The sequence below is a fragment of the Gamsiella multidivaricata genome, assembly GCF_025024155.1.
Source record: "Gamsiella multidivaricata strain RSA 2152 chromosome Unknown BC939scaffold_17, whole genome shotgun sequence".
NCBI classification, from domain to species: Eukaryota; Fungi; Mortierellomycota; class Mortierellomycetes; order Mortierellales; family Mortierellaceae; genus Gamsiella; species Gamsiella multidivaricata.
This window is the reverse complement of record NW_026251725.1, coordinates 116140-140066: the sequence shown is the minus strand read 5'-3', so window position 1 is coordinate 140066 and position 23927 is coordinate 116140. Positions and strand designations below refer to the sequence as shown.

Genomic DNA, 23927 nt, shown 5'->3' with positions numbered 1-23927 from the left:
CAGTAAACCAGTAACATGGACGATATCAACGTGCTGGATCTCAAGACACTGACTTGGGCAAAGAGTACCGGCGCCGTAAGCTCCAATGGACGAGGCAATGCTGTATGTGCGGGTTCGGGCGATTGGTTCAACGTGTGGGGGTGGATTACAGGTAAAGGACAGTATGGTGGACTTGGTCAACAGTGAGACTCGCATCTACAACATCAGAACCGAAGAATGGACATCTCAATATGCTGTTGCCAGCACATAGTCCGCCCTGTTTCAACCGTCTCTCCGCGGTCTTTGGAGCTGTTTTTAAGACCAGTGCTGTGCATTCTTCAAGACCACTTCAAGCCCGATGCTTTTTATTAAGCCATTCCAGTTCACGTCCTACAGAATCCTCCCCCGACCCCCCTTCTACTCTACAACACGCGAATCTCATATAGACAGCATTTCCAATATACCGTGTATTTATTATGATTAAGAACCACATCCTTGTCGTTGTTTTGCGTGAGCTGGCTTTGACATTTGTTTGCGGTAGAGTATCATCTTTTCTTATTCTCCGCAGCGCGTCCGATATGTTTTTGTCCGCATTGCATTGTTCCCTATTTACATGCCATATAGACTATTTATTTCAAAAGCGCCAAAAATATCTACACATTGCGAACTTCACCCTTCTGACTCAGTCCATTATCAACTACCACCATCGCTTTTTTTTCCCCTTTCCTATTCTACCCACTATGTGAGTTCCTCTTCTTGCCTTTCATGAACCCTCCACCACCATCCTTATCTTTATCTCCTCCCTTGCCCAACAACGGTCCCAATAACGTCGACCCAGACAAAAATCCACCAGATGATTTTCCAAACCCCCGACCGCTCGACTTACTGGTCCCGTCCGTCGTCAAACTCTTCTTCATCTTTAGAACACCATCCGGAGGTGCCGGCGCCGAAGCTCGGGCCTGAGGCGGCGGGAGCGTGATAGACGAGCGAGCTGACGAAGGCGGAGAAATGCTACCTGTCGCTGCAGAAGATATCGGAGCCGGCACAGCCGCTGAAACTGCAGCCGCAGCTGGTGCGGGGGCAGGAGTAGAAGCAGGGGCAGGCGTAGGAGCAGGAGCAGGACTGGACATGGGAGCAAACAGCGACGAAAGCGGACTCATCTTCTGGGCAGGACTCGCCCTTCCTGGGAACCGGTCTCCTGCGTGAATTGTCGCACTCGGGAACAGGGCCATTGGAGGCGACAGCGCACTCTTACTCGTCACCGTAAAACTGTTCCGGATATCAAAATCCGAGGTCGACATATGGATCGGTTGGGTCGGATGAGGTTGATAGCCTTCAAAATTTTCATCCGGAAGGACCGAAGACCGCCGTCTGAAGATACCCTTGGCCTTGTTCTTTGATTTATTGAGCTTACGTTCGGGCCGGACGACGATCACAGGGACCGGGGAGTGGTGTAGACAGTACCGGGATACGGAACCGAGCAAAAAGCCTTTGACTGGACTGCGGCCCCTGGTTCCGACGACTAGCATGTCTGGTTGGTACAATTTAATCTGATGGGGGACAAATAATAACATTAAAAAACGATGTGAGGAGAGAGGAGAGAGGGAAGAGGATTAGTGGCATGTCTTGTGTGGTGGTCGAGCGTTGTTCAACATATCGATCTCAACACGCGGATGTGTTTTTCATACCATGTGCTGAATAGTATCACGGACGTTTCCGACAATGCACTCGACGACGATGCTGATTTCCCTGCCCGAGACATTCTTCTCGCGGACCGAGCTCATGATCTTATTCGCCTCTGAGCGTGCCGCAGATTCCTGGCCCTGAAACGACGGAATCCCCGTTTTCGACACTACACAACCGCGGATCATGGACGTGGGATGAATGAACCGAGCAGCGTTAGTATACTACACTCAAAGCTTCTTGATTCTCTTCCATATGCTCCTGTATCCTCTTCCCTTTCGATCCCTGCGGACGCGCGGGTCCTGCTCCAAAATGTCAAGCTGTCGGGAGACCCATGAAGTCCACAGGTTTGTTTCTCCCCATCACTTTATATCCTGTCTGTTCCGAGTGTCGTAACCACGTAGTCGACTTCCCTATTCCTCTGCGACACTGTCTCAGATGGACTTACAAGAATCCCGGAGCTCCATGGGTACGACTCTCAGAGCAACGATCTATTTACACGGAGGTCACAGGAATGGAGAAAAGAAAGTAAGCGAGTCAGCGTAAAAAAAAAAAAAAAAAAAAAAAGCATGCAAAAGTATAGATGACTATCCATCTCGTTTGTTTTCCCTCCTCTCTAAAGCAAACCACCATCTCATTTTGGCACTTGCTGGTGTGTTTATCCTCACAACCCCAAGAGAAAAGAAAAAAGGAGATATCCGATATCGCCGAAGCAATGAAAACGCTCCCTGCGAGTAATTGTGGGGTTATGGAGGAAAGTCAGATAGCGGCAGCAATTCATTCTTTTTTCTCCACAAGCTGCTTCGTAAAAAATAAAATAAGGTGCTGTCACTCGTTGAAAGACCCGCGTCAAGATAGAAATAGAACAAAAGCGAGAGCAGCTTCTGAAGACCACGAGTTTCTGTGTATGCTTCTGTTGCTTACCTCGTCACCATCCTCGACCATATTCTCCATAACCCACTGCAGGGCGTGTGCAGAATAATCGTTCAAATCCGTGCCGACCAAGAACGTCCTGCCCTTCTTGGTCCTCTTCCAATGGTCCGTCTTTGCCTGGAGTGTAAAGGAATATTCAGAAGTGTCGCATCCGAGGGTATCGAATCCAACGCGACCGATGTATCCCTCTGAAGAGGTAGAGGAGCGTCGACGATTTTGGCTATGGCGTGACTCAGAGGTGTTCTCGCTGGCGTTGGCGGTGGTGTTGTTGGGACTGGTGATACTGGAGGTGGATGGTTTTGGTTTGGTGCTTGGTTTGACGGGGTTGTGAGAGAAGTCTGCGGTGATTTGTGCATTGGCGAGGGTGTTGTTCATGGTGAGAGTGCTGTGGTCACTCATGTCATCTATTTTAGGGGTTGAGATGATCATGGTGGGCAAGAACGGTCTGTTGATGAAGCAATGGGAATAGGTGGAGTTTGTGATGAAGAAAGAGGTGTGAAGGAGTGAAGGAAAACGAAAAGAACGATAAGCTATTATAATAAGGGCGTTTCATTGCTTAAATAGTGAGAAAAGTGACCCTGTTCACACTTTAGTGCCATGCATACTTCTAGGCCATTACAGACGAAGAAGCAGAGGATAATGATCTTGTGTAGGAAGACCCTGACTTGCACTTTCAAGAGCACATCCGACCATTGTCACTATGCTTTGATTGCAGTTCTTGGCTGCCGGCTTTAATTCACAAGAAAAGAGGCATGGTAGAGGATAGTGGTATGCAATTTTGAATCCTATACACGATCTTCTTCCCTCCAGGTTCGGCTGCACTATGGGGTCTTTCACTCAGCTTTTACTTCCGCGGGTCGACAGCATTTCTATTGAATTAAAGAAATGTATAGAAACTGTATTGAGACCGAACCAACCCCATGGTCAACTTTGCTTACATAAGCATACCGCATCTATCCTGATGTCTGTAGCATAAAGAGGGGCCAGCGACGGCGCTACTTCGTTACTTTTAGAGCCGTCCAGCAACTGCTCACAGTTCAATTGCTCGTGGGAGTCAACCACCTCCTTCACTGCTTGGTGAGACAGGGTGATTGACATTCCACCGCCAGATACGAACGCCCACTGTGTGTTGAGCGAACATATCTCTGCAAATCTGCTCTCGATGAGTTTAAAGAGGCATGACAAGGTTGATCAGACATAGTCTGTCTTCATATATCATGTCATTAGTGCCACGTATGCTCTCCCTCCACGCTCTGATCCCTCCAACCCACTTTAGCACCTACCACGCCAAATGCCCCCTAGTCTCTTTCAAGCTCCTGGTCTCTTGCTGAGCGAATGAAATGTGACGGGTCTTAATGAAATGGGTCCCAGGAAGAGGGGAAGGAATGCAACGCCACAACTTTCTAATCCTTCCGCGTGCATGGGCTGGGCTGTAGGACTGTTTGTTTTCTTTTCTTCATTTTTTTTTTTTTTTTTTTAAGAGCACATTTTCCCCTTTCGCTGGTTCTTCCTCTTTCCCCACTCCTTCCCTTCCGTGCACCACACCCTGCTTTTTGCCAGTAAACAGCGCAAACAACAGGCAACGGTCAAGACGAGAAGGGGATCCCATTCACAGCTACAGATAGAAAAAAAAAACACGCTATACAAAAGAAAAAGAAAAACCTGTTCGTGAAGGGAAGAAGTGGAACTCCTTAATCGCATTCACACTCGTACGCACCATCAAACCGACTCCTTCGACAAAGCAGCACACTCCATCACACTTTTCTTGCACACTCGGCCCCAGATTCGACATCAATAGCAACAACAATGGGAGGGTATGTATCATCCTCCGTCCCTCTACCTTTTCCCTCCTGCCACCCCCTCCTCCTCCACGTCTTTACAATGCACCTTTTCTCCTCGACCTGTCTCTAAAATCAGCTTATTGTCCACTTTCAAGTCTTCGACGCCAAAAATCACTCGTTTCTCTTCCTTACTACGCGCCAATGACCTTCAATTGGGGCAGCAAGGGCATCGACTGGGTCGATCGTATTATCATTCCACGCTCAACCTCTCTCCAAGAACCCTTTCTGTACCGCTAGTTGGGCTCTGAACCAGCAAAGCAAGCTGAGCAGGGACCCAGTTTTTTTATTTGTTCTGCCTATTTGTTTGTTCGAGCAATTCAACTGGCGTTGCACAACGCACGATAATCGCAGCCTATTATCTATGCGCTCTCACACGATCCGAATCAGATCCTCTGCCCAATAACTTACCCAATGCACGCTATGATAGCAAAATATTCCAACCTTCTGTCATGCAAAACATGGGAGCCATAGTCTATCTTTTTATCTGTGGTCATTTTGAAAACATCCTTACATCCTTACACGCGGGGCATGGGGAAAGAGAGAACGAAAGAGCGAGGATGGATGAGATTCTCACACTGTATTTCCGGCTCTTCTTTAGAGTATCACTTGTGGACACGCCTGCTGGACCAGATAGCCACACTGCTTCCATCAAGAACCTTTCGCAAATCGAGGCGTTGAACCAGCTTGCCCTCGATGCCAGTGCCCTCACTAACGGACAGAGTTACGGCCCCTCGCAGACTCAGCCCCAGTCCAATAACTCGTTTTCCATCTCGGACTTTCTCGTCCCCGGTCTTCAATCCAAAGCTTGGGAGGACTGGCAGGTCGCCGATGAGTTGGACCCATTTACGTAAGCGCATCTATCCTTTATACATCCAAGCGACTTGGCACCAATTGAACCGCGGGTGCGCTTCCGATATTTAATATCCCAACATCCGCCTTTTTTTTTTTTTTTTTTTTTTTGGAATATAGCGCCGGAATGAATTCTCAGGACTTTACATCTGATATCAACAACGCGCCCTTTCAACTGGGTCTGGATTGCATGTTCGGCAGTACGGGTTGGGATGCCACGACTGCAGGTCTCCCTGCAGACCAGGCCTATGACGAATACGTCTTCGACTTGGCGCCTTCCAACTTTGCGGCCCCTGATATTGTCAATATTGCAGATCTAATTGTCGGACCCAACTCAATGGCACCCTCTGTCTCGCCTCTGGATCTCGCAATGTCCAGCATGCCCCAAAACTATAACAACTATCAGGATCTCGCCCTTGCCAATCTGTACGGATTCACGGAGCACGACTCGGCGATCTCAGACTCGGACCTTGGCTCGGATCTGAGCGAGGTTGACTCCTTGTCGGATGATGACGAAGATTGTGATGAAGATGACGAAGATGACGAGGATGACGAGGATGACGATGAGACCGATGAAGTCGACGAAGACTCCGCCAATGTTGAACTTGTGCTCACGGAGCCGGTCGATATCGAACAGGATGACGAGATGGATGAGAGCTTAAGCATCGCTGTCGCCATGTCCCTTGAAGCAGTCGACTGCCCCGAGCCAGCTATGGTTGCTCCTACAGTACCTGTAGCTGAAGATCCAAACAAGCGCCGCATGGAAGAGGTTCTGGTGGCGCGCATCAACAACGACCTTGGCCCTGAACACATGGCTGGACTTTTCAAGATCCTGAAGGGTACCAGTGGTCAAGAGGATGCTAAAGATGACGACGACGACGACGAAGAGATGGAGGTTGATTTGTCCCGCTTGGACGAAACCACTCTTGTGGAGCTCCACCAATACGTTGAGACCTGCTGCATGCAGATCATGGGCACCATTCTTGCAGAGGAGCAGGAACGTAAGAGAACCGCTGCTATTGCTGCTGCTAAAGCAAAGGCGGAACAGGAGGCCTTGGAGAGAGCGCGTTACTACCAGCAAAGAACGCCCGAGCTCTCGCCCAGCCATTCGTACTCCTCTGCATCGCCTTCGCCCCCTCACCCTTCGTCCTCAAACAGCGGCTGCGGCCCCAACAGCAACAGGAAGCGCTCTATGGCGGTTTCGACATCTTGTACCCAGTATTATGAGCGCAGCGGTGTCGAGGAGCAGACCGAGGCGCTTTGGATGACGGCTCAGCACAAAGTCAAGCGGAAACGATCCAGCAACAACCCTGCCTGCATGGGTGGTGGCGGCACTGGCAAAGGCCGAAGGATACAAACGTCGTTCCAGGAAGTTCAGGAGGACATGGGCATGGAAATTGATGAGGATGACGAGATTGACATTGTCGGTATCTAAACAGGATCTTCGACAACCGCTCTTTCACTATTCTCTTTTTTTTTATCCTTATTATTCTTGGACTCTTTTACAAGTCTTTGTAATTTTATCCGCATCTTTTACCATTATTTTTCTTGCATCCAATACTCTCAACATTATCGATCGTGATGACCCTCGTCGAGAACTTGGCTCCCTTTGTATTTTTAGGACACGACCGAACGACCATATATGTTTCGCAGCTCTTTTTTTCTTTACTTTCCTATTTTCATCGTTTCCTCCGTTTTTGTAGACAAACATACCATGATTTTGCACAGCGTGTTGATGGTTCAGGGCCTGAACAGAATCAAAAGTATAATAAAAACGAAAAAAAACGATTGCATTCTAAGGTTCTGCAACTATGCTTTTATCCTGTATCTATGGCTTCCGTGCAACTACTGTGGCGACTGGCCGCCTTCCGTCCTCGATCAAAGAAACCTCCTCAGACACAATATTCAGGCCCAACGATTCAAAGATGTCGCTGGCCTCCGACCTGGACTGCAGGCGGTGTGCTGGCCCTGGTTTGGAGTACTGAGGGAGGTCCTTGTCCGATACAAATGTGCTCAAAATGATAAACCCGCCTGGGCGCAGCCAGTTTTCAACCAGGGGCGCAAACAATGACCGCTGAAGAAAGCGGATCATGATGATCAGATCGAACCGCTGGTCTTTGGTCTCTGTTGCTGCAGCGCTACCCAAGAGTTGTTGCTGTTGCTGGTCGAGCACTACATCGTGATACCGAATATTCTGTAGCCGCAATGGACCGGCTTTGCCCTGTGGGTGCGATGGTATGGATGATGGTGAAGAGACCCAAAAGACACCGGACTCTGAATCGACCTTGCCTACCAAAAAGCCCACGCGCGTCGCCAGCTCCATTCCGGGATCCGTTATCTTTGCATCGATATGCTCGCCAGGATCCTGGAAAAATGTATCGTCGACTAGCTGTTGCCCAAGCCCGCACATGTCTTCGCGTTGATCCATCCCAAGAGCCGACCACTCCGCGCCGTTGATTGCCAGGCCATTAGCTGATCTGGCGACCATATATATCATATCCCGACCAGCTCCACACCCGACATCGAGACAACGTAGCAGATTCGATCCATGGGGTGACTTGGCTTGCTGTGTGGATCGCGAGGCTAAGAGTTCTCGCTCAACTGTTGGCAGGATCTTGACTAAGATGGGGTTCGGCTGAAATAAGAAGTTGTACCTCTCCTTGCTGGGCTTGCTTCCGTCAATGATCTCGAGCGCAGGCTGGGTATGCTGTCCAGGATCTCTATTCATGGAGGATAGAGACAGCTCTTCGGCGAACGTCGTCCAGAAGAGTGGGTGATCCTCAAATGTCCATTCTGTCCTGTATCCTCGACTCTTCAAGATATTGCTGCTCCTGATCTGCCTTCCAAATTGATCGGCCCTGGGATCTGATCTCTCCAATTTCTTAAACTCATCGTCCTGACCATCGGTTGTATCTTCCTGTGGCGATTCGAGAACCGCAAACGGCGTTTGTTTAGCGGGTAACTTGAACCACGATCCGTCCAGTCGATGCAGCGGAATGTTTGTCGAGGGGGAAAGGTGTCGTGCGCAAAATATCCGTCGTGGCCTTGTGTCAAGGATCAGATATGGCGGGCCACCACAATTGAGGAACGAGCGGATTGTCTTCTGGAGTAGAGCCTTGGCGTCTTTTCCTTTTCCTGAAGGGGGGCTCATTGCTGGACTGATCTTGGGGTGATGCCGAGCCCTTGTGTCCAGCGGTGGGTAGGGGTTACCATACACGTGATATATCCTCCACTCCTCTCCTCTCCTTGCAATGAGCTCCACGCTTGATGCATGCACTTTTGCTCATCAACTCTTTTCGCCATCACTCACTCCTCTGTTCGACAACCTTCACCTCGTCTCCTTTTCATCATTTAGCGTCCTCAATTCAAACAGTAACCCAGGGACCAGCACACTTTACTCCCCCCGCAATCCGACTTCGTGGAATCGATTGTTTCATCAAGGAGGAGGATTCGGCCCTTTCCCCCAAACACTGGACCCTTTCCTTTTTTTCTTTTTCTCTTCTTTTCCTCCCGAGCACTACTCCGCCCTTTGTCGCTGGGAATACGCGAAAGAACAACGCTACCATGTCGACACCACCACCGGACTTTTCTCCAGTGACCCAGGTCCTGAACGCTGGAGCTCAGCCTGCACCACCGGAGCAGAAGGTCTCGGAAGAACAGTTCAATTCGATGCATGCGTCCTCAGTCACCTATCGGGATCTCTTGATCTTTGAAGAGCGGCTTAAGCTGAACCTCACACGACTCAAGAAACGGCAGCAGAAATATGAAGGTGAGACGACGACTATGCCTGACGAAAACCGCGCAATGTCGAAATTAAGATTTCTTGTAAGCAATATTAGGATTCCATTCTGACCATTAATTCATTTCTTCCCTTTTTCTTTTTAAACAATCGATCGTTAGCGTTCCTGGGGTCGTTGATTGTAGTGATCGCATATTGTGCGTTTGCGACGTTCTATAAGCCAAGTCAGGTACGGACAGGTTTGAACTTGCTCGGCATGTATCCGATCGAGTATTTTCACGAAGGGATGGACACAAAAGGAAGCAGCAGCGACAACAACAACAACAACAACAACAACAACAACAACAACAAAAATGCATTGGAGAAGGCATATATACGGCCGGCTCTGATCCGGCCACTCACCACACCATCCGACACCTGCATTTCAAATTGAACTGAGCCCTGTTCTCTTCGTCTTCGCCTTCCCTAGAAAACACATTTTTGTCATATTCAAGAATGCTAACATTGTCGATTGTCTGTGCTGCCTCTCTTTTTTTATTTTACAAAAATAGACGTATTATATCCATTTGCTGCACAAGTTCTTCTTACTCCTGTCCGCGACGACGATGTTTCTCTTTTTCGCGACTGGGATGTATTCTGAGAAATTGGGACACTCGTTAAAGTATGGATCCTCCCCTCCGAAAAAATCGACCCTTGCTTGTTTTTGTTAGCGTCGCAAGGGCACTCGAGAGTAACATTTTGTTCTTCTGTCCGTTCGTCCTTTTAACGGTATATGTTTTCCTCCTGGCCGTTATCGATAGGTTTGTCCCGCAATGCAATAGAGTGCTTCGGACGTTCAATATGCACTTCAACCGTGACAACCGACCCGAATTATCATTCTTCCGCAAAGTACCCAAAAAATTCCAGGAGGGCTTCACGGCCTACAAGGCCAGTTATTTCAAACGCAAGTCCGAGAAGCGAGCGGCAGCTTTGGCTGCCAAGGCTGCAGGTGGTGCCAGTTCCGGGGCGACTATGAGTAGATCGGCGATTGGACAAGGCGGTAGGAGGTTACAGCCTTCGTCTAGAGGGAGGAGGATCCCAGGAGGAGGGGGTGGTGGATCTGCTTCGGGGTCGGATTCAGGAGCGAGGCCGATAATGGGGCTGTCGTCATTGACGAGGCCACCTATTAGACCAAATTCAAACTCGGTGACTTCGGCGACTTCGGTAGCGTCGTCGATAGGATCGGATAGGGGTTCAAACGCGACAGCATTGGGCAATAGTCGCCATAGATCCGAGTTGACCAATAGATATTGACCCACAGAAGGAGCAATTGAAGTAGAACGCGTAATGTGGTGTACCCATGTAAATCTTTTTTTCACGGATCTTAAACTACACGTACTTGCACGTGATAGTAACCGATGGGATTTCTCCCCCCTCCTCTCCCTTTTCACGTCTCCTCTTCCTCTCTTCACTCCCTTCTCTTCCTCTCTTCGCTCTCTTCTCTTTCATTCCTCATCCCCACACTCGACATTCATTCAGCTATGTTCTCTGCTCTTCGTCAGCCCCTTGCTCGCGCTACTGCCGCCAAGCCCTTGGCCCGCGCGTTCTCTGCTTATAGCCCTGTCCAAAGCAAGTGTTGTTGTTGAGAAATGATAGTGCTCAGTGCTTGTACAGAATGCAGTACTAATTTCCCACGCCATAACCCCGCTCTTCACATTACCCCCCCACACACGTACACACACTTACACTTCGACACACCCCACTCCCACTTCAACTATTTCTTTTCCTTTAATACTGCCCATATCCCCATACAACTCTTGTCCTTTTTGATTGTACCTCCATTAGATGCTGTAGCTCCAACAAAGTCGGCGAACTTGGAGTACCTCTTGACCGAGACCCGTGGACGCGTTGGAGTTGTGACGCTTCATCGCCCCAAGGCCTTGAACGCGCTCTGCAACGGCCTCTTTGTGGAGTTGAACCAGGTCCTGAAGGAAATGGATAACAACAAGGAGATCGGGGCCATTGTCCTCACTGGAAGTGAGCGCGCTTTCGCTGGTAAGCGTTTACTTTTATAGTTTTTCGCCGGGGCAAAATAGAGGGGATGATGTCCTGTAAAGTGATTTGTTGCTGACAAATATTCCATGGAAACGCGCTGATGATAGCTGGTGCCGACATCAAGGAGATGAAAGACAGGACCTTTATTGAGAACTATACGGAGGACTTCTTGGGCCACTGGACCCAGATCACCAAGATTCGCAAGCCTATCATCGCTGCCGTGAACGGATTCGCTGTACGTTTTGTTGCTTCGTGGGATGACTTTTTTGAAAGTTATTGTGAGGTGAAGTTGTTCATTGTGGGGGTACTGATCGCTCTTACTGAAACATTGTATAAATAGCTTGGCGGTGGATGCGAGTTGGCCATGATGTGCGGTAAGTCAAGGGGGACTTTATTTTCCTACTGTTACATTGAACTGCACGAATACACAGCGTGCAATTGATCTCTAAACCAACCGGAAGCTCATCAATTTTTCAATTATCCATGTTACGCGTTTTGATAGACATCATCTATGCTGGCGACAAGGCCGTGTTCGGTCAGCCCGAGATCAAGTTGGGCACTATTCCCGGAGCCGGTGGCACGCAGCGTCTGGTCAAGGCCGTTGGCAAGTCCAAGGCGATGGAGATGTGCCTGACTGGATCTGTGAACTTGACGGCTGAGGAGGCCGAGCGCGCGGGTTTGGTCAGCAGGGTGCTGCCTGCGGATGTTGTGGTGGACGAGGCCGTGAAGACGGCGGAGAAGATCGCGGGGTTGTCGCAGCCGATTGTGCAGATGGTCAAGGATGCGGTTAACCAGTCGTTTGAAATGCCTCTGTCGGCTGGGTTGACGTTCGAGAGACGGTTGTTCCACTCGACGTTTGCGTCCCAGGACCAGAAGGAGGGTATGAGCGCTTTTGCTGAGAAGCGAAAGGCCAAGTTTGTTCATAACTAAGAAGGGAAGAAGGGTCTAGTACTCTCAGTTCTCGCACCAACAGTTACTCAGCAACAGCAAAATAAAGACAAGGCGTCAATTGCCAGGTCTGTACTCTGTGCGTAACAGCACAAAGCAGCCAACTAGAGCATTGTTGACCCTGGAAAAGGCGGACTGTTTGTTTACAAATGAACTTCCGAAGCAGGCAGTCACTTCTGACCATTCGGTGCCTGAAAAGCGTTTCTTTTCCTTTCCTCCTCACCTACCCCTCCGTCTCTCTCTGCATCCGACCCACCCCGCCGGGCTTGACATTCCCCATCTCCCTTCTTCCTCTTTTCTTTCTCTCTCCTACCGACTTGCTCTTTCGTTCATTCGACAAGAGACTCGCATTCCTTGTGTATCCACCTGTGAACGAAAGTTTTTACACAACACGACCAGTATGACCTACTTCCGCTCGGTGATTAACGCCCAGAGTGCCTTTTCGGCACAGGCCCGTCGTGCGTTCTCGACGGCGATGTATGGCAACAACTCCACGGCAGCTGCTACTGGTGTGAAGAAGAGCTGTGTCAACCCAGAAATGTTGTACCTCCAGCCTCGTTGGCACGCCAAGAAGGATCTGGCATCGCAGCAGCAAGGCACTGGAAAGGTCCTTGTGGGTATGATCCAGAAGCGGTGGAATTCTGCATCTGCTCAGCCTATTCAGACTGTAAGTCTCTTTTTCTTTTGTCTTTTTTCTTCTTTTATGGGTAGTGCTCAAAAGAATATCCGGAGCATCCTTCCGTTTGATCTAGTCACTAATCTATGGTATACATGTATATATATATTCATTTTCTGTCGGGTGTTGTTCATAGGGCTCGATCGAGAAATTGCGTAACATCGGTATCTCGGCGCATATTGATTCCGGAAAGACGACGTTGACGGAGCGCGTGTTGTTCTACACAGGTCGTATCAACCAGATCCACGAAGTCCGTGGAAAGGACAATGTCGGCGCCAAGATGGACTCGATGGAACTTGAACGTGAGAAGGGAATCACCATTCAGAGTGCCGCTACTTATGCGGCCTGGAAGGATTTTAACTTCAACATTATCGATACTCCTGGTAAGCCAAAAAAAAAAAAAAGCTTTATAGAAACTGGCTGCTTATTCACGATTGAACTCTTATGGCGAAGGGAATCATTCCCAGGTTGTAGAAGGAACTAAACTGGTGAATTAATCCGGATGTTTCCGTTTGTTATTGTGGTTGGATTTTAGGGCACGTCGATTTCACGATTGAGGTCGAGAGAGCGTTGCGTGTGTTGGATGGTGCGGTTCTAGTGCTGTGCGCTGTCAGTGGTGTGCAGTCGCAGACTATCACGGTCGATCGTCAAATGAAGCGTTATAGTGTCCCCAGAATCTGCTTCATTAACAAGATGGATCGGTAAATAGCCATCTTCAGTTCAATGGCGCTTCGAGGATATGACCGGATACTATGTACATTGAATACTCACTCCGCATATATCTTCAAATTTTCTTTTTGCACAATGCCTATTAGTGCTGGAGCGAATCCCTGGAAGGTCGTGGAGGCTCTCCGCACGAAGCTGAAGATGCACGCTGCTGCATTGCAGATCCCTATGGGCGCTGAGGACAACTTCAAAGGCGTCATCGATCTCCTCAAGTGGAAGGCACTTGCCTTCGAGGGAGCCGATGGGTATGTGTTGTTGTTCATATGAGCATGCATGATGTGATATGGTGAACTGGGAACCATGTCTAACAAACTATTACCTTACAACTTAATAGTGTTGATGTGGTTGAGAGCGAGATCCCTGAGGAGTTTATGGAGCTCGCAAAGGCCAAACGCGCCGAGTTGTTCGAGCATTTGGCAGAGGTCGATGAGACCATGTCGGACATGTTCATCATGGAGGAGAACCCTACGAGCGAGCAGCTGGCCGAGGCCATCCGTCGCGCGACTATTGCCCGTAAGTTCATTCCTGTGATGATGGGATCTGCTATCAAGAACAAGGGCGTCCAGCCCCTGCTTGATGCTGTCTGCGCTTATCTCCCCAGCCCCAATGAGGTCACCAACGCTGCATTGGATATTAAGAACGATGAGGCCAAGATTGAGCTCTCCTCCGATGACAAGGATCCTTTGGTTGGTTTGGCGTTCAAACTGGAGGAGGGTCGCTTTGGTCAACTTACGTACATGCGTGTGTACCAGGGTATGTTGCGTCGCGGCGGATTTATCACGAACGTCAGGAACGACAAGAAGGTCAAGGTGCCCCGTCTGGTGCGCATGCACGCCGATGAGCTTGAGGATGTCGATGAGGTCGGACCAGGAGAGATTTGCGCGATGTTCGGAGTAGATTGTTCCTCAGGAGATACCTTCACGGATGGTTCGGTCCAGTACACGATGACATCGATGTTTGTGCCCAATCCCGTCATTTCACTGTCGCTTAAGCCTAAGGGCAAGGAGACCCCCAACTTCTCGAAGGCTCTGAACCGTTTCCAGAAGGAGGATCCAACCTTCAAGGTCCATGTCGATTCCGAGACGAAGGAAACGATTATTTCGGGAATGGGAGAGCTGCACTTGGAGATTTATGTCGAGCGCATGCGTCGTGAGTACAGTGTGGACTGCGTCACGGGTAAGCCTCAGGTCGCTTTCCGTGAGGCGATTACAGATGGCGCCAAGTTCAACTACACGCACAAGAAGCAGTCTGGAGGAGCTGGTCAGTATGGTCGCGTGCAGGGATACATTGAGCCGGCGGAGATTGACGAGGAGGGTACCGATGCCTTCTTTGAGAGCCGAGTCGTTGGAGGCAACATTCCTACGAACTATATCCCAGCTTGTGAGAAGGGATTCCGGGAGGGTATGCTGAAGGGTTTCTTGATCGGACATCCAATCACAGGAGTGCGCATGGTGCTCGAGGATGGAGCTGCCCATGCTGTGGATTCGTCCGAGTTGGCGTTCAAAATTGCGACATTGAACGCGTTCAAGGAGGCATACATGAAGGCAAACCCTGTGATCATGGAACCGATCATGAAGGTGGATGTGACGGCACCGGTCGAATTCCAGGGAACGGTAATTGGAGGAATCAACAAGCGTAAGGGAACGATTGTGGATACGGAGTCTGGGGAGGATTACTTCAGCTGTGTGGCCGAGGTGTCGTTGAACGCGATGTTTGGATATGCGTCCGAGATTCGTGGTCAATCGCAGGGTAAGGGAGAGTTCTCGATGGAGTACTTGAGGCACCAGAAGGTGCAGCCCCAAGAACAGATGGAGTTGATTAAGGCGTACCAGAAGAAGCAGAAGGAGGATCAGAAGTAGATGTTTAGGAAACGTTTCTTTACCTTGTTCTTATAATCTAGAAAGTCCTTGTCATTGTTCGATTGTTTCATTCTTTTTTTTCTTTATCCATTTTACCCTTTTACATTCCCCATGTAGTCTACAGAACATAAAGCGCATTATTTTTTGACCCGTTTACATTCGCCGTCTTGATTGGGCGTAGCGCCGATGCCTCTACTTGATTTTTTCTTGACTGTATGGGGATATTGCACTGATACTTCGCCTCTCTTATCAATATGTCCCATCAAAAGCGTACCCTTCGTTCGTTTTTGTTGGCTGCTTTTGCTTCCACGGACGAAAACACCAAATAACATGTGGGTTGCATTACGGACACAACGGTCCCTCCAACATCATCCAGTCCTGGGACCGGAAATCTTAGCATACTCGCTGCGACAAAACGTTCGCCGAGGCTATTACGGACGCTGTCATAAAGCGGCCGAAGAAAATAATCAGGAGACTTGCTCCGTGTCCGGACTTACGACATCCAGCCATCGGTATTTGTCGAGAGAGGTTTAATTGGATTACATTGAACACTACAATGCAGAGCCTTATTGAATAGAGCTAAGCTATGTCTTTTAGGCGGCGGATTTTTGCAATTTTATTTTCTGTATTCAAATATGGGTGACTGAACTCGGTTAGCTATTGAAGGGCCTACTTCCGTGTTCTATGCTCAGGGATAAACCCCGAGCCTCATTTGGTTATGAGCACATTGGATTGCTCGTTACCATCGCTACTCTTGACTGCAGCCGTCGATCGCTGTTCTGGCCACAGGGTTTGCGACCTTCGTTGTCCCTGTTCTCGTCACGGCCCTGTGCTCTGTCAAGGTTTTATCGCGGCCTTTATCGCTCTTACCAATAGGCTGTACTCAGTCCTATTTCCAATCGTATAATCGGCCTTGTCTTTGTTCTTGCGGTATCTTGTCTAAGGCCTTGATACTGGTCTTGGTACTGGTCTTGGTACTGGTCTTGGTACTGGTCTTGGTACTGGTCTTGGTACTGGTCTTGGTACTGGTCTTGGTACTGGTCTTGGTACTGGTCTTGGTACTGGTCTTGGTACTGGTCTTGGTACTGGTCTTGGTACTGGTCTTGGTACTGGTCTTGGTACTGGTCTTGGTACTGGCCTTGCAGTCGAGCCTTGCCGCAGACTGGCCTCGGTCTTTGTTGCTGCCTTACCGCCCTTGTCGCTGTCTTACCGCCCATGCCCCCGCCGCCACCTTGTTGTTGTATGTAGCGGTGACGGTCGGACGAGCGGACGGCGACAGCACATATTTACCCACTTAATTTGTGGAATAACTATCTAGTATCAGATACAGGATCACAAACAATTCGCATAAGGATGGATTCATAGACACTTTGCATATTAAACAAGACACCGCAAACACCAGATGTATACTTACTTTGACAAGGGCGGCGGCAGTGCCTGAGGCCCTTCGATCCTGATCCCCTTTGGCCTCCCCGGACCCTCCTTACACTCCCCTAAACCCTTCTCACCTATTCCTTTGATGCTAGGCCCTTCACCCCGCTCCCCTCTCTGCCCAGTCCCAGATCCCCTCCTGACTAGCCCATGGCAGTTGCACCCCATGCTTCCCATGCATGCAACCGACAAGCCCACCACCGCTCCTCCCGACATTCAAGCAGCCTGAGGACTTACCTGGACGGCCGGTTTTGGGTACCGCTACCAACTGACACTTCCCGTGCAATGGTCCTCAACCGTGGATTGGTCCGCGAATGCCTTAGTTTTTTGAACCACCCTCTACACCCGCTCCAGTGCCCCACTTACCCTAGTACCAGGACCTCGACACGGCATCGGACTCTACTTTCGCGGATACACAAGGGAGCTTGCTTTACCATGCGCACCGGCGGTCCTCAAGGAAAATGAGACAAGGAGACGGTGTTGTACTAGTTAGTACACAGCTGCATGTTGCTTCGAACGCCCGCTGCACAAAAAAGACATGAATATACACATATACAGACAGAGGGCTTACCATTGTGATTTTGGAGTGGACGCTTTTCATCGGACGGTCTGGGTCTCAAGGAAGAAAGGGAGGGGGAAGCGAAAGAAAGAGAAAAGAGAAAAGAGAATGCTGACCCCTGCCTTCTCGCTCAGCCCAAGGCCAGCGGATCATTAGCAATAGAAAAAAGGAATAAAAAGAAAGGTGTAAAGAAGAAAAAGAGGAGAAAGAAAAAAAAAAAAAGAAGGAAAAAGGATAGGGAGAAAGAACGAACGGTGGGAGACCCAGACCTGCCTCCGGAAGTGCACAGCGTATCTGAGCCGGCGACTGCAAGTCAATGAGAGCCGCAGACCATCAGAGTGCGCAAGGAAAAGAGAAACAGACGGTGGCCGATAATCGCCCAGGATCCTGAACTGCACAGGGGCAGTCCAGTCTAGGACAGTGATCCGGACAGGACCACCGATTTTTCCATCCCCTGCAACCCCAACAGTTGTTGCTCCAGAGCCCTGAGCACGCTGGCCCCCTAGTGTCCTTACCTTGCTTTGCTGTGTCTGCTTCTGTCCATGTCTGCTGCTTCCTTTGGCTAGCACCGCGGAGGACCACATTGGCCCGCACAGCCTCGCGCGCCACCATGTGTATATGGGAGAGTAGAGTCGTTCGCCGCGCTATAAGGTCCCTAAGATGTAGGCGAGAACAGGTGCATCAGACAGCCAAAAGACCAGAGGGCTCGCTTCATCCCTAACCCACGGCGCATCATCCCACTGCGTCGAGAGGCCAGTGGCAGGGTCCCGCTGGCGATCCGAACAGGGGCCCTGAGCCACTTGATGCCGGGGCGGCAAGGGTGAGACATGTTGATCACATACAAGAAAAGCAGGAGTGAAATTACCATGAGGTAGCCATTAGAGGCTGGTCCTGAGCATCTGATGGGGAGCATGTTTTGGAGAGTGAAGGGTGGAATAGGTGGAAGGGTGAGCGAGGGGAGTGGGGAGGGAGGAGAAAATGGAGGAAAGAAGAAATAAAAGAAATACCTACCCATCACAGCCTGAGGTGGGAAGGGTAGTGGTATGGCTGTGATGGGTGGGGCGGATCCATAAAGATCGACCCACTGCAACGGGTGCTGGGGCTGGGGCGAGATCCCGTTGCAGCAGGTCGTCTGCACCTGCCCGAAACCCCCTCGGCTTGTACGTTTTTGTGGGGTTTGGGAGTTCCGGGAGGCACAGCTGGCGCCTATTAGACAGAAAGACACGGTGATGAAAACACCAGCAAGGTCAGTATGCAGGAAGGCCCGGCTCATCTTTTCAGAACAAATTTCGTAGTCTAGAACATGAATAGCTGTAGTCGCCTTACCTGGTCGTGATAGAGCGCGTCAGCATGTGGCTCCACCCGCGGCCATGCCTTGCGTAACGATGAGCGGCACTGGTGCGCCGGCTCGATAGGTGTTTCTCGTCCCCGTCCTTGGAGTCGCTGGCTCACCAATGTGGCTTCGGAGGACCCTTTCTTGTCCTGGGTCCCTTGGGCATGCTGCTGCTCATGTGCTTGGCAACCCAGTGAGGGTCTTTGCTGGAGTATCGCAGCGGGCACTCGTACTAAGATCGATCACAAGTCAAGACAAATGTTAGGATACCTGCAGTACACTCTATCCGCAACAGCTTTTCACAATCCACGTACCATATAAGCAATGTTGTCGTTGTCGTTGTCGTTTTTTTTTTTTTTTTGTCTTTGTTTTTTGTTTTTTGTTTTTTGTTTTTTGTTTTTTTGTTTTTTTGTATTCTTTTATTTGTTCCTTTTTTTTCTTTTTTTCTTTTTTTTTTTGGGTCTAACAAGCGACACAAACGCAAAAGATGGGATGATGAGTATTGTGCTTCAATGTGGGTTCAAAGCAAAGCAAAGCAGCCAAAGTACTTACATTGATATCACTGGCGTACGGTAACTTCGCGCGAGGAAGTCTCTGGCGAACTGCCGAGGTGCTAGTTGATTGGCAGTGGAGTGGTAGTGGAGTGGTGGTTGAGCGGTGGTTGAGTGGAGCGCTGGTTAGCTGGTTGGCTGGTTGGTGGTTGGCGGTTAGGTGCTGATTGGGTGTGGGTGTGGGTGTGGGTGTGAGAAGAAGGATAAAGTGCGCGTCTCTTGTTGCTGACGTGTTTAAAAAAAACCAGGCACCCGACAGGCACCTGACATGGTCCGTGCACAGTCATGTTTTGTCAACAACTACGTCATTGTAATGTATCAGTCGGACCCACTGAGGCCGGGATTAGTAGATATTAGTCGCGCCAGTCTCGCCAGTCTATGCTGTGCTGTATTCATCGAAGGAGCGCTCAGGGCGTTGTTTAGGGTACTTGTGCAACATGCGATAAATTGGCATGCTCCTTGCCTTCCTTTTTCTCACCTGCAGACTTGCATCCGTCCTGAAGGAACCGATCTCCATCCATTCACGCGTTGTACAGGCGAACACGTCCACGTCGCGTAATTATCCTGTAGAACAATGGAGGTATAAATGCCCAGGACGTCCTTTGTGAAGCGTCATTGATAACAGCACAGGCGATCGAGGAAATAGGCAAGGCCCAGAAAGTCCACAGGAGTGCCCGTCAACCCATGCAGCTGTTCGAGCCCGTCCTCAATCGCTTGAACGACGTGCATAGCTAGCGTGAGCAAATGAAGCGGACTCGGAATCAAACATCATACACGACCCGTCGCACCTTTCTCTCAAGAAAGCTCGGCCTGCCACCATCAACACCAGCAGCACAGCACTAGATTCTACAGCACGGCGCTAGCAATACTGTACTTTACAACACACATCCCTTCGATATCAATATCAGATCACGTAGATACAACAGGGGACTCTTACCGGACAAGATAGCAGTTGCCGCCTGGTTACCTGATATAGCCGCTTGTTCAGTGCGAAGCCTGTGTATCATAAACTTAAATCTTAAGCATTTGTCTCTGCGCCGCGAGCGTTCGAAAACAGTATGTTGGTCGTATGTTTTACTTGAGATCTGGGCGGTATCACTGCCGCCGCCGCCGCATGTTGCTGCTGTATATCTCTGCTATTTGCGGATTAGGACCTAAGCGGATTGGTGCTCAAGCTGGCAGCTGAATCTTTTTTCTTTTTGGGTCCGATATTGACAATCCTACGCGTGTGTATGTCGAAGTCGCGAGCATCAAGGTGCGCCGCAATAGCAGCTGCATTTATGAAGCGTGATGATACTATTGTCCTGGCAGACTCTACCCTTGCCAAAAGGGTGATCGACGGTATGGCAAAGTAAACGAGTTGTGCGGATGTTCAAATATACTCGTGTTAAAATGGGTGAGAGGCAATCTAGACGGGAGGATGGCGCCCCAATCGCACGGACACAAACACAGCCGTAGGCTCAAAGGTCGGTTGTTGATCGTTGATCGTTTTTTCATCACTTTCGTCTCCCCCATTCCCCATCTTGCTTCCAGCATCAGTGAAACCTTCTTGTTACCATCGCAATGAATACTCGATTTGGATTCTTTCTGGTCCTCGTTGTGAGTCTCACCCTTTCAACCGTATACCCTGCAGAACAAAAATCTCGCTTCGAGTCTCTCTTCCCAGTCCTCCTCGGATTCCTCCTTGGTCTCCTCGTCGCCGAAACACCACTTGCCAGTCGACTTCAGGAGCTATTGGGCCTCAGCTCTAGGCACCCAGACAAGGTCGGCCTGGATATTCTGCATTCACAAGGATCATCCGAGGGCAAAAATGCGAAATCACAGTTGGATCAGAAGGTCATGTATGGACTGCAACACGCGTTCCTGAACCTGGAGGTCACTGGATGGTGGTTTAATATGGGTTTGTGGGACGAGGAGAAGAAGCCGATGCGGTTCCAGGACGCGTGCAAGGCCTTGGTGGAGAAGGTCACCAGTAAAATCGGTATCAACCAACAGAGCCATATTCTTGGTACGTTTGTCTGATTTGGGATCTGATCCATGGCGATCGCGTCAGTTACTCTATTGCGGACAGGACTAACACAATTGCTGGTTTTCTTTTTTTTGATACTATGTGGTTAGATGTTGGATTTGGATGCGGAGACCAGGATGTGTATATGGCAGAGTTGTACCAGCCAGCGCGGATCACCGGGATTACAATCGAACCCATTCAGCACCACGCAGCACAGGAGTTAATTAAGCGGACAAAACTTCCAGGAACCGAAATACAGCTCTATGTTGCAGATGCGTCTAAACTACCCGAGTTCCTGGAATCGACTCCCACAGTTTTCAGCAAAAGGCCATCTACCTCTTCAACACCATCAGCAACATCGATAACAACGGGTCAACATTTCACACACGTTGTCTCGATCGACTCGGCATACCACTACAACACCCGGGCCCAATTCCTGAAGAATGCCTTGAAGGTTCTCCAACCCGAGACTGGACGCCTGGCGATGGCAGATATGATCCTTGCAAGGCCTGCACCAACCTCTGGATTGGGCCGATCGATTTTCGAGGCAGTGTTCAAGGCGATGGAGGTGCCAGTCGAGAACATGAAGACCATGGAGGAATACAAACAGGATTTGGTCAATGCTGGATTCGTGGATATTGAAATTGAGTGTATTGAGGACCGAGTGTTTTCGGGATTGGCGGGGTATATCGAGAACCAGATGGGTCGATTGGGAGGGTTGGTGAAACCGGGAGTGAATTGGACGTACTGGGCGCTTTGTAAGGGGCTATGGTGGTTGGACCGGTCCAAGTGGCTGCATTTCGTGGTTGTCGCCGCCAGGAGTGGACCCGCCAGTCAGTAATGATAGCTCTTGCAGCGGAATAAAACCGCTTTCAATATTACAAACATGAACGCTCTTAAAAATAATTCTTTTTTAATGTCTTGAGAATGTCCTTTGCAATTAGAGGACGTCAACGGAATGTCCAATGCTCTCAAACACTTCCTTGGCGTCCATAGCCTTGTCCTCTTTGACTAGGATATAATCAGTATCATATGTACTGACCACAAACACCGAGATCCTATTGTCTGCGAGTGCACCAGAGAGATTGGCCATGATACCGACATAACTGAAATCGAGAGGACCCTTGACCTTGAAGCAACGCCAACCTGGCGAGATCTTGTGCTCGTCGTTGGGGACCAGTTGGTTCTCCTTGGTACTGGGGTATGCGTGGGAGATGACGAGGGAGATCTCTTCAGAGGTCTTGGTGATACTGTACCAGGCCTGATTGTCGACCAGGGGCAGGTAGATCGAGGCCGGGGTCGTGGGAGGAAGACGATGGATCGTATAGTCGAGCGGATCCAGTTCGAGCTCGAGTTTCATAGCCATTGTTGCAGTAATGATGATGTTTATTTGAAAGTGAGAGGAACGAGAAGAGAGAGAAGTTCCGTTTTATAAGAGAAAAGGATCAAGAGAATGGAATGAGCGAGAAAGAATCGATTACCATGGAGGAGGAGGTACGCAGAAAAAAAGAGGGTTGAGGGCAACTGAAAGGTAACCTTATTTTCTGGCGGTGGACAAGTCGACATTCCATCCCCTCTAGTCTGCGCAACAAGACAAAGAACTATCTTTTTAGGCTAGTGTCTCGACCTTGCGAAGGTACACCTCCAGATGGGGCTGCAATGGGGTCTCCTCTGTGGCCATCGCAAAGATATACGAAAATGTCTTCTTGCGTAGGTCCACCACCCATTTCCTATCATGTATGCAGTACCAAATTACAGGAGCATTAATATTTGGCATCATTAGCATGAGCTGCAAGAGACCCAAGCACAAAAGAGCACTACTACCTACCTCGTAAACCGCGTAACGTGGGGTGGCTATCAGAAAAAAGCAGTGATAAGGCAAGTTAGGACGGCTTGCCACGGTCATCGACTGCGCCAGATGTCTGGTACCTCTGGCGCTATACAACCCTCTTTTTCATTCCCCCCAGCGTTACCTTTGCACTAGGAGATCGCACGATGCCCGATGTAGTCCAATCAATTGATGTTCCGTCAATCCTGCCGACTTCTACACTTGCGATGCCTATCAATAAAAAAAGGTCAGGCTCCAACTGCAGCCATTGAACAATCGAATAAATGAACAGGGGTACATAATACATGTAAAGTATCCAAGTACCTGTAGGTTGACTCAGGATGAGTTCACACTTTTCGTTCGACCAACCAGGTAGACGAATAAACCCGCTTTCCGCGTGCAGCGGTGGTCCAGGCACCAAATCTTTATGCTCCGATCCCTCCCCTGACCCTGATCCTGCAACGGCGCGTCGGGTCTTTTGGACGTAGGCAACAACAGGACGACCGGCTGGGTCTTTCACAAAAGTGACCTCTTCAAAGAACTCGAACGAGGGGATCGTGGGGTAGAACCCCTTGCCCTTCCCGGACCAGGTTCCAATAAGGAACTCGAGTGGGTGGGGTTTATCGATCGTAGCGGTGGACATGGCTGCAGTTGAGGGGATGGTGAATCTGGTGGCGGTTTTGTGGTGGTGGCGGAATCGAGATGCGATGAGGATGGAGGGAAGTCGTCTCGGAGAGGAATGCCGAACGAGGGTGAGCACCGTCATTTTTTTTTTTTTTGCGGAGTGTGTGTCACCGTGAGAGGACTGGACGAAAAAATGTCCCGATACGTTTTTGAAGATCCTTGTCCAACTAAATAAAATTTGGGCCAGTGTCCTTTTCTGTTTCTGAACCAAAATCAGCAGCACGTTCTGAAGGCTCCAGCTCATGCTTCCGCAACCTGATCGCCCC

The 23927-nt window shown here is 49.7% G+C and overlaps 10 protein-coding genes across 10 annotated transcripts; 5 read left to right on the top strand and 5 right to left on the bottom strand.

Moving 5' to 3' along the window:
• Nucleotides 1-1376: 1376 nt before the first annotated feature.
• Nucleotides 1377-2970, bottom strand: BC939DRAFT_394739 (uncharacterized protein; the record flags this gene model as incomplete). The annotated part of the gene is made up of 4 exons (XM_051552181.1): nucleotides 1377-1529; nucleotides 1668-1831; nucleotides 2111-2153; nucleotides 2587-2970. Coding segments are annotated over 4 exons (744 nt in total), but the record flags the coding sequence as incomplete, so codon positions are not given.
• A 1106-nt stretch (nucleotides 2971-4076) lies between these two features.
• BC939DRAFT_444681 (uncharacterized protein) lies at nucleotides 4077-7071 on the top strand. Its single transcript, XM_051554717.1, has 3 exons — nucleotides 4077-4409; nucleotides 5035-5283; nucleotides 5406-7071. The coding sequence occupies exons 1-3, from the start codon at nucleotides 4402-4404 to the stop codon at nucleotides 6718-6720; spliced, it is 1572 nt and encodes a 523-aa protein (XP_051414424.1). The 5' UTR covers nucleotides 4077-4401; the 3' UTR covers nucleotides 6721-7071.
• Nucleotides 7072-7113: 42 nt separating this feature from the next.
• Nucleotides 7114-8436, bottom strand: BC939DRAFT_475179 (uncharacterized protein; the record flags this gene model as incomplete). The annotated part of the gene is made up of 1 exon (XM_051558476.1): nucleotides 7114-8436. One exon carries the CDS (start codon nucleotides 8434-8436, stop codon nucleotides 7114-7116), a length of 1323 nt encoding a protein of 440 aa, XP_051414423.1.
• A 285-nt stretch (nucleotides 8437-8721) lies between these two features.
• BC939DRAFT_84610 (Spo7-like protein-domain-containing protein) lies at nucleotides 8722-10386 on the top strand. The gene is made up of 4 exons (XM_051561942.1): nucleotides 8722-9054; nucleotides 9186-9253; nucleotides 9576-9685; nucleotides 9825-10386. Exons 1-4 carry the CDS (start codon nucleotides 8850-8852, stop codon nucleotides 10315-10317), a joined length of 876 nt encoding a protein of 291 aa, XP_051414422.1. The 5' UTR covers nucleotides 8722-8849; the 3' UTR covers nucleotides 10318-10386.
• Nucleotides 10387-10474: 88 nt separating this feature from the next.
• Nucleotides 10475-12140, top strand: BC939DRAFT_408776 (ClpP/crotonase-like domain-containing protein). The gene is made up of 5 exons (XM_051552892.1): nucleotides 10475-10632; nucleotides 10849-11058; nucleotides 11166-11293; nucleotides 11399-11432; nucleotides 11561-12140. Exons 1-5 carry the CDS (start codon nucleotides 10545-10547, stop codon nucleotides 11986-11988), a joined length of 888 nt encoding a protein of 295 aa, XP_051414421.1. The 5' UTR covers nucleotides 10475-10544; the 3' UTR covers nucleotides 11989-12140.
• Nucleotides 12141-12406: 266 nt separating this feature from the next.
• BC939DRAFT_501124 (translation elongation factor G) lies at nucleotides 12407-15267 on the top strand (the record flags this gene model as incomplete). The annotated part of the gene is made up of 5 exons (XM_051560124.1): nucleotides 12407-12673; nucleotides 12819-13065; nucleotides 13218-13383; nucleotides 13498-13653; nucleotides 13743-15267. 5 exons carry the CDS (start codon nucleotides 12407-12409, stop codon nucleotides 15265-15267), a joined length of 2361 nt encoding a protein of 786 aa, XP_051414420.1.
• A 2199-nt stretch (nucleotides 15268-17466) lies between these two features.
• BC939DRAFT_444673 (uncharacterized protein) lies at nucleotides 17467-18710 on the bottom strand. The gene has a single exon (XM_051554716.1). It carries the CDS (start codon nucleotides 18528-18530, stop codon nucleotides 17913-17915), a length of 618 nt encoding a protein of 205 aa, XP_051414419.1. The 5' UTR covers nucleotides 18531-18710; the 3' UTR covers nucleotides 17467-17912.
• Nucleotides 18711-20599: 1889 nt separating this feature from the next.
• Nucleotides 20600-22024, top strand: BC939DRAFT_84295 (S-adenosyl-L-methionine-dependent methyltransferase). Its single transcript, XM_051561938.1, has 2 exons — nucleotides 20600-21149; nucleotides 21260-22024. The coding sequence occupies exons 1-2, from the start codon at nucleotides 20705-20707 to the stop codon at nucleotides 21988-21990; spliced, it is 1176 nt and encodes a 391-aa protein (XP_051414418.1). The 5' UTR covers nucleotides 20600-20704; the 3' UTR covers nucleotides 21991-22024.
• Nucleotide 22025: 1 nt separating this feature from the next.
• On the bottom strand, nucleotides 22026-22801 carry BC939DRAFT_84296 (ACT domain-containing protein). The gene has a single exon (XM_051561939.1). It carries the CDS (start codon nucleotides 22513-22515, stop codon nucleotides 22090-22092), a length of 426 nt encoding a protein of 141 aa, XP_051414417.1. The 5' UTR covers nucleotides 22516-22801; the 3' UTR covers nucleotides 22026-22089.
• BC939DRAFT_501120 (uncharacterized protein) lies at nucleotides 22759-23620 on the bottom strand (the record flags this gene model as incomplete). The annotated part of the gene is made up of 4 exons (XM_051560123.1): nucleotides 22759-22879; nucleotides 22978-23003; nucleotides 23123-23208; nucleotides 23302-23620. The coding sequence occupies 4 exons, from the start codon at nucleotides 23618-23620 to the stop codon at nucleotides 22759-22761; spliced, it is 552 nt and encodes a 183-aa protein (XP_051414416.1).
• Between the last annotated feature and the right edge of the window lie 307 nt (nucleotides 23621-23927).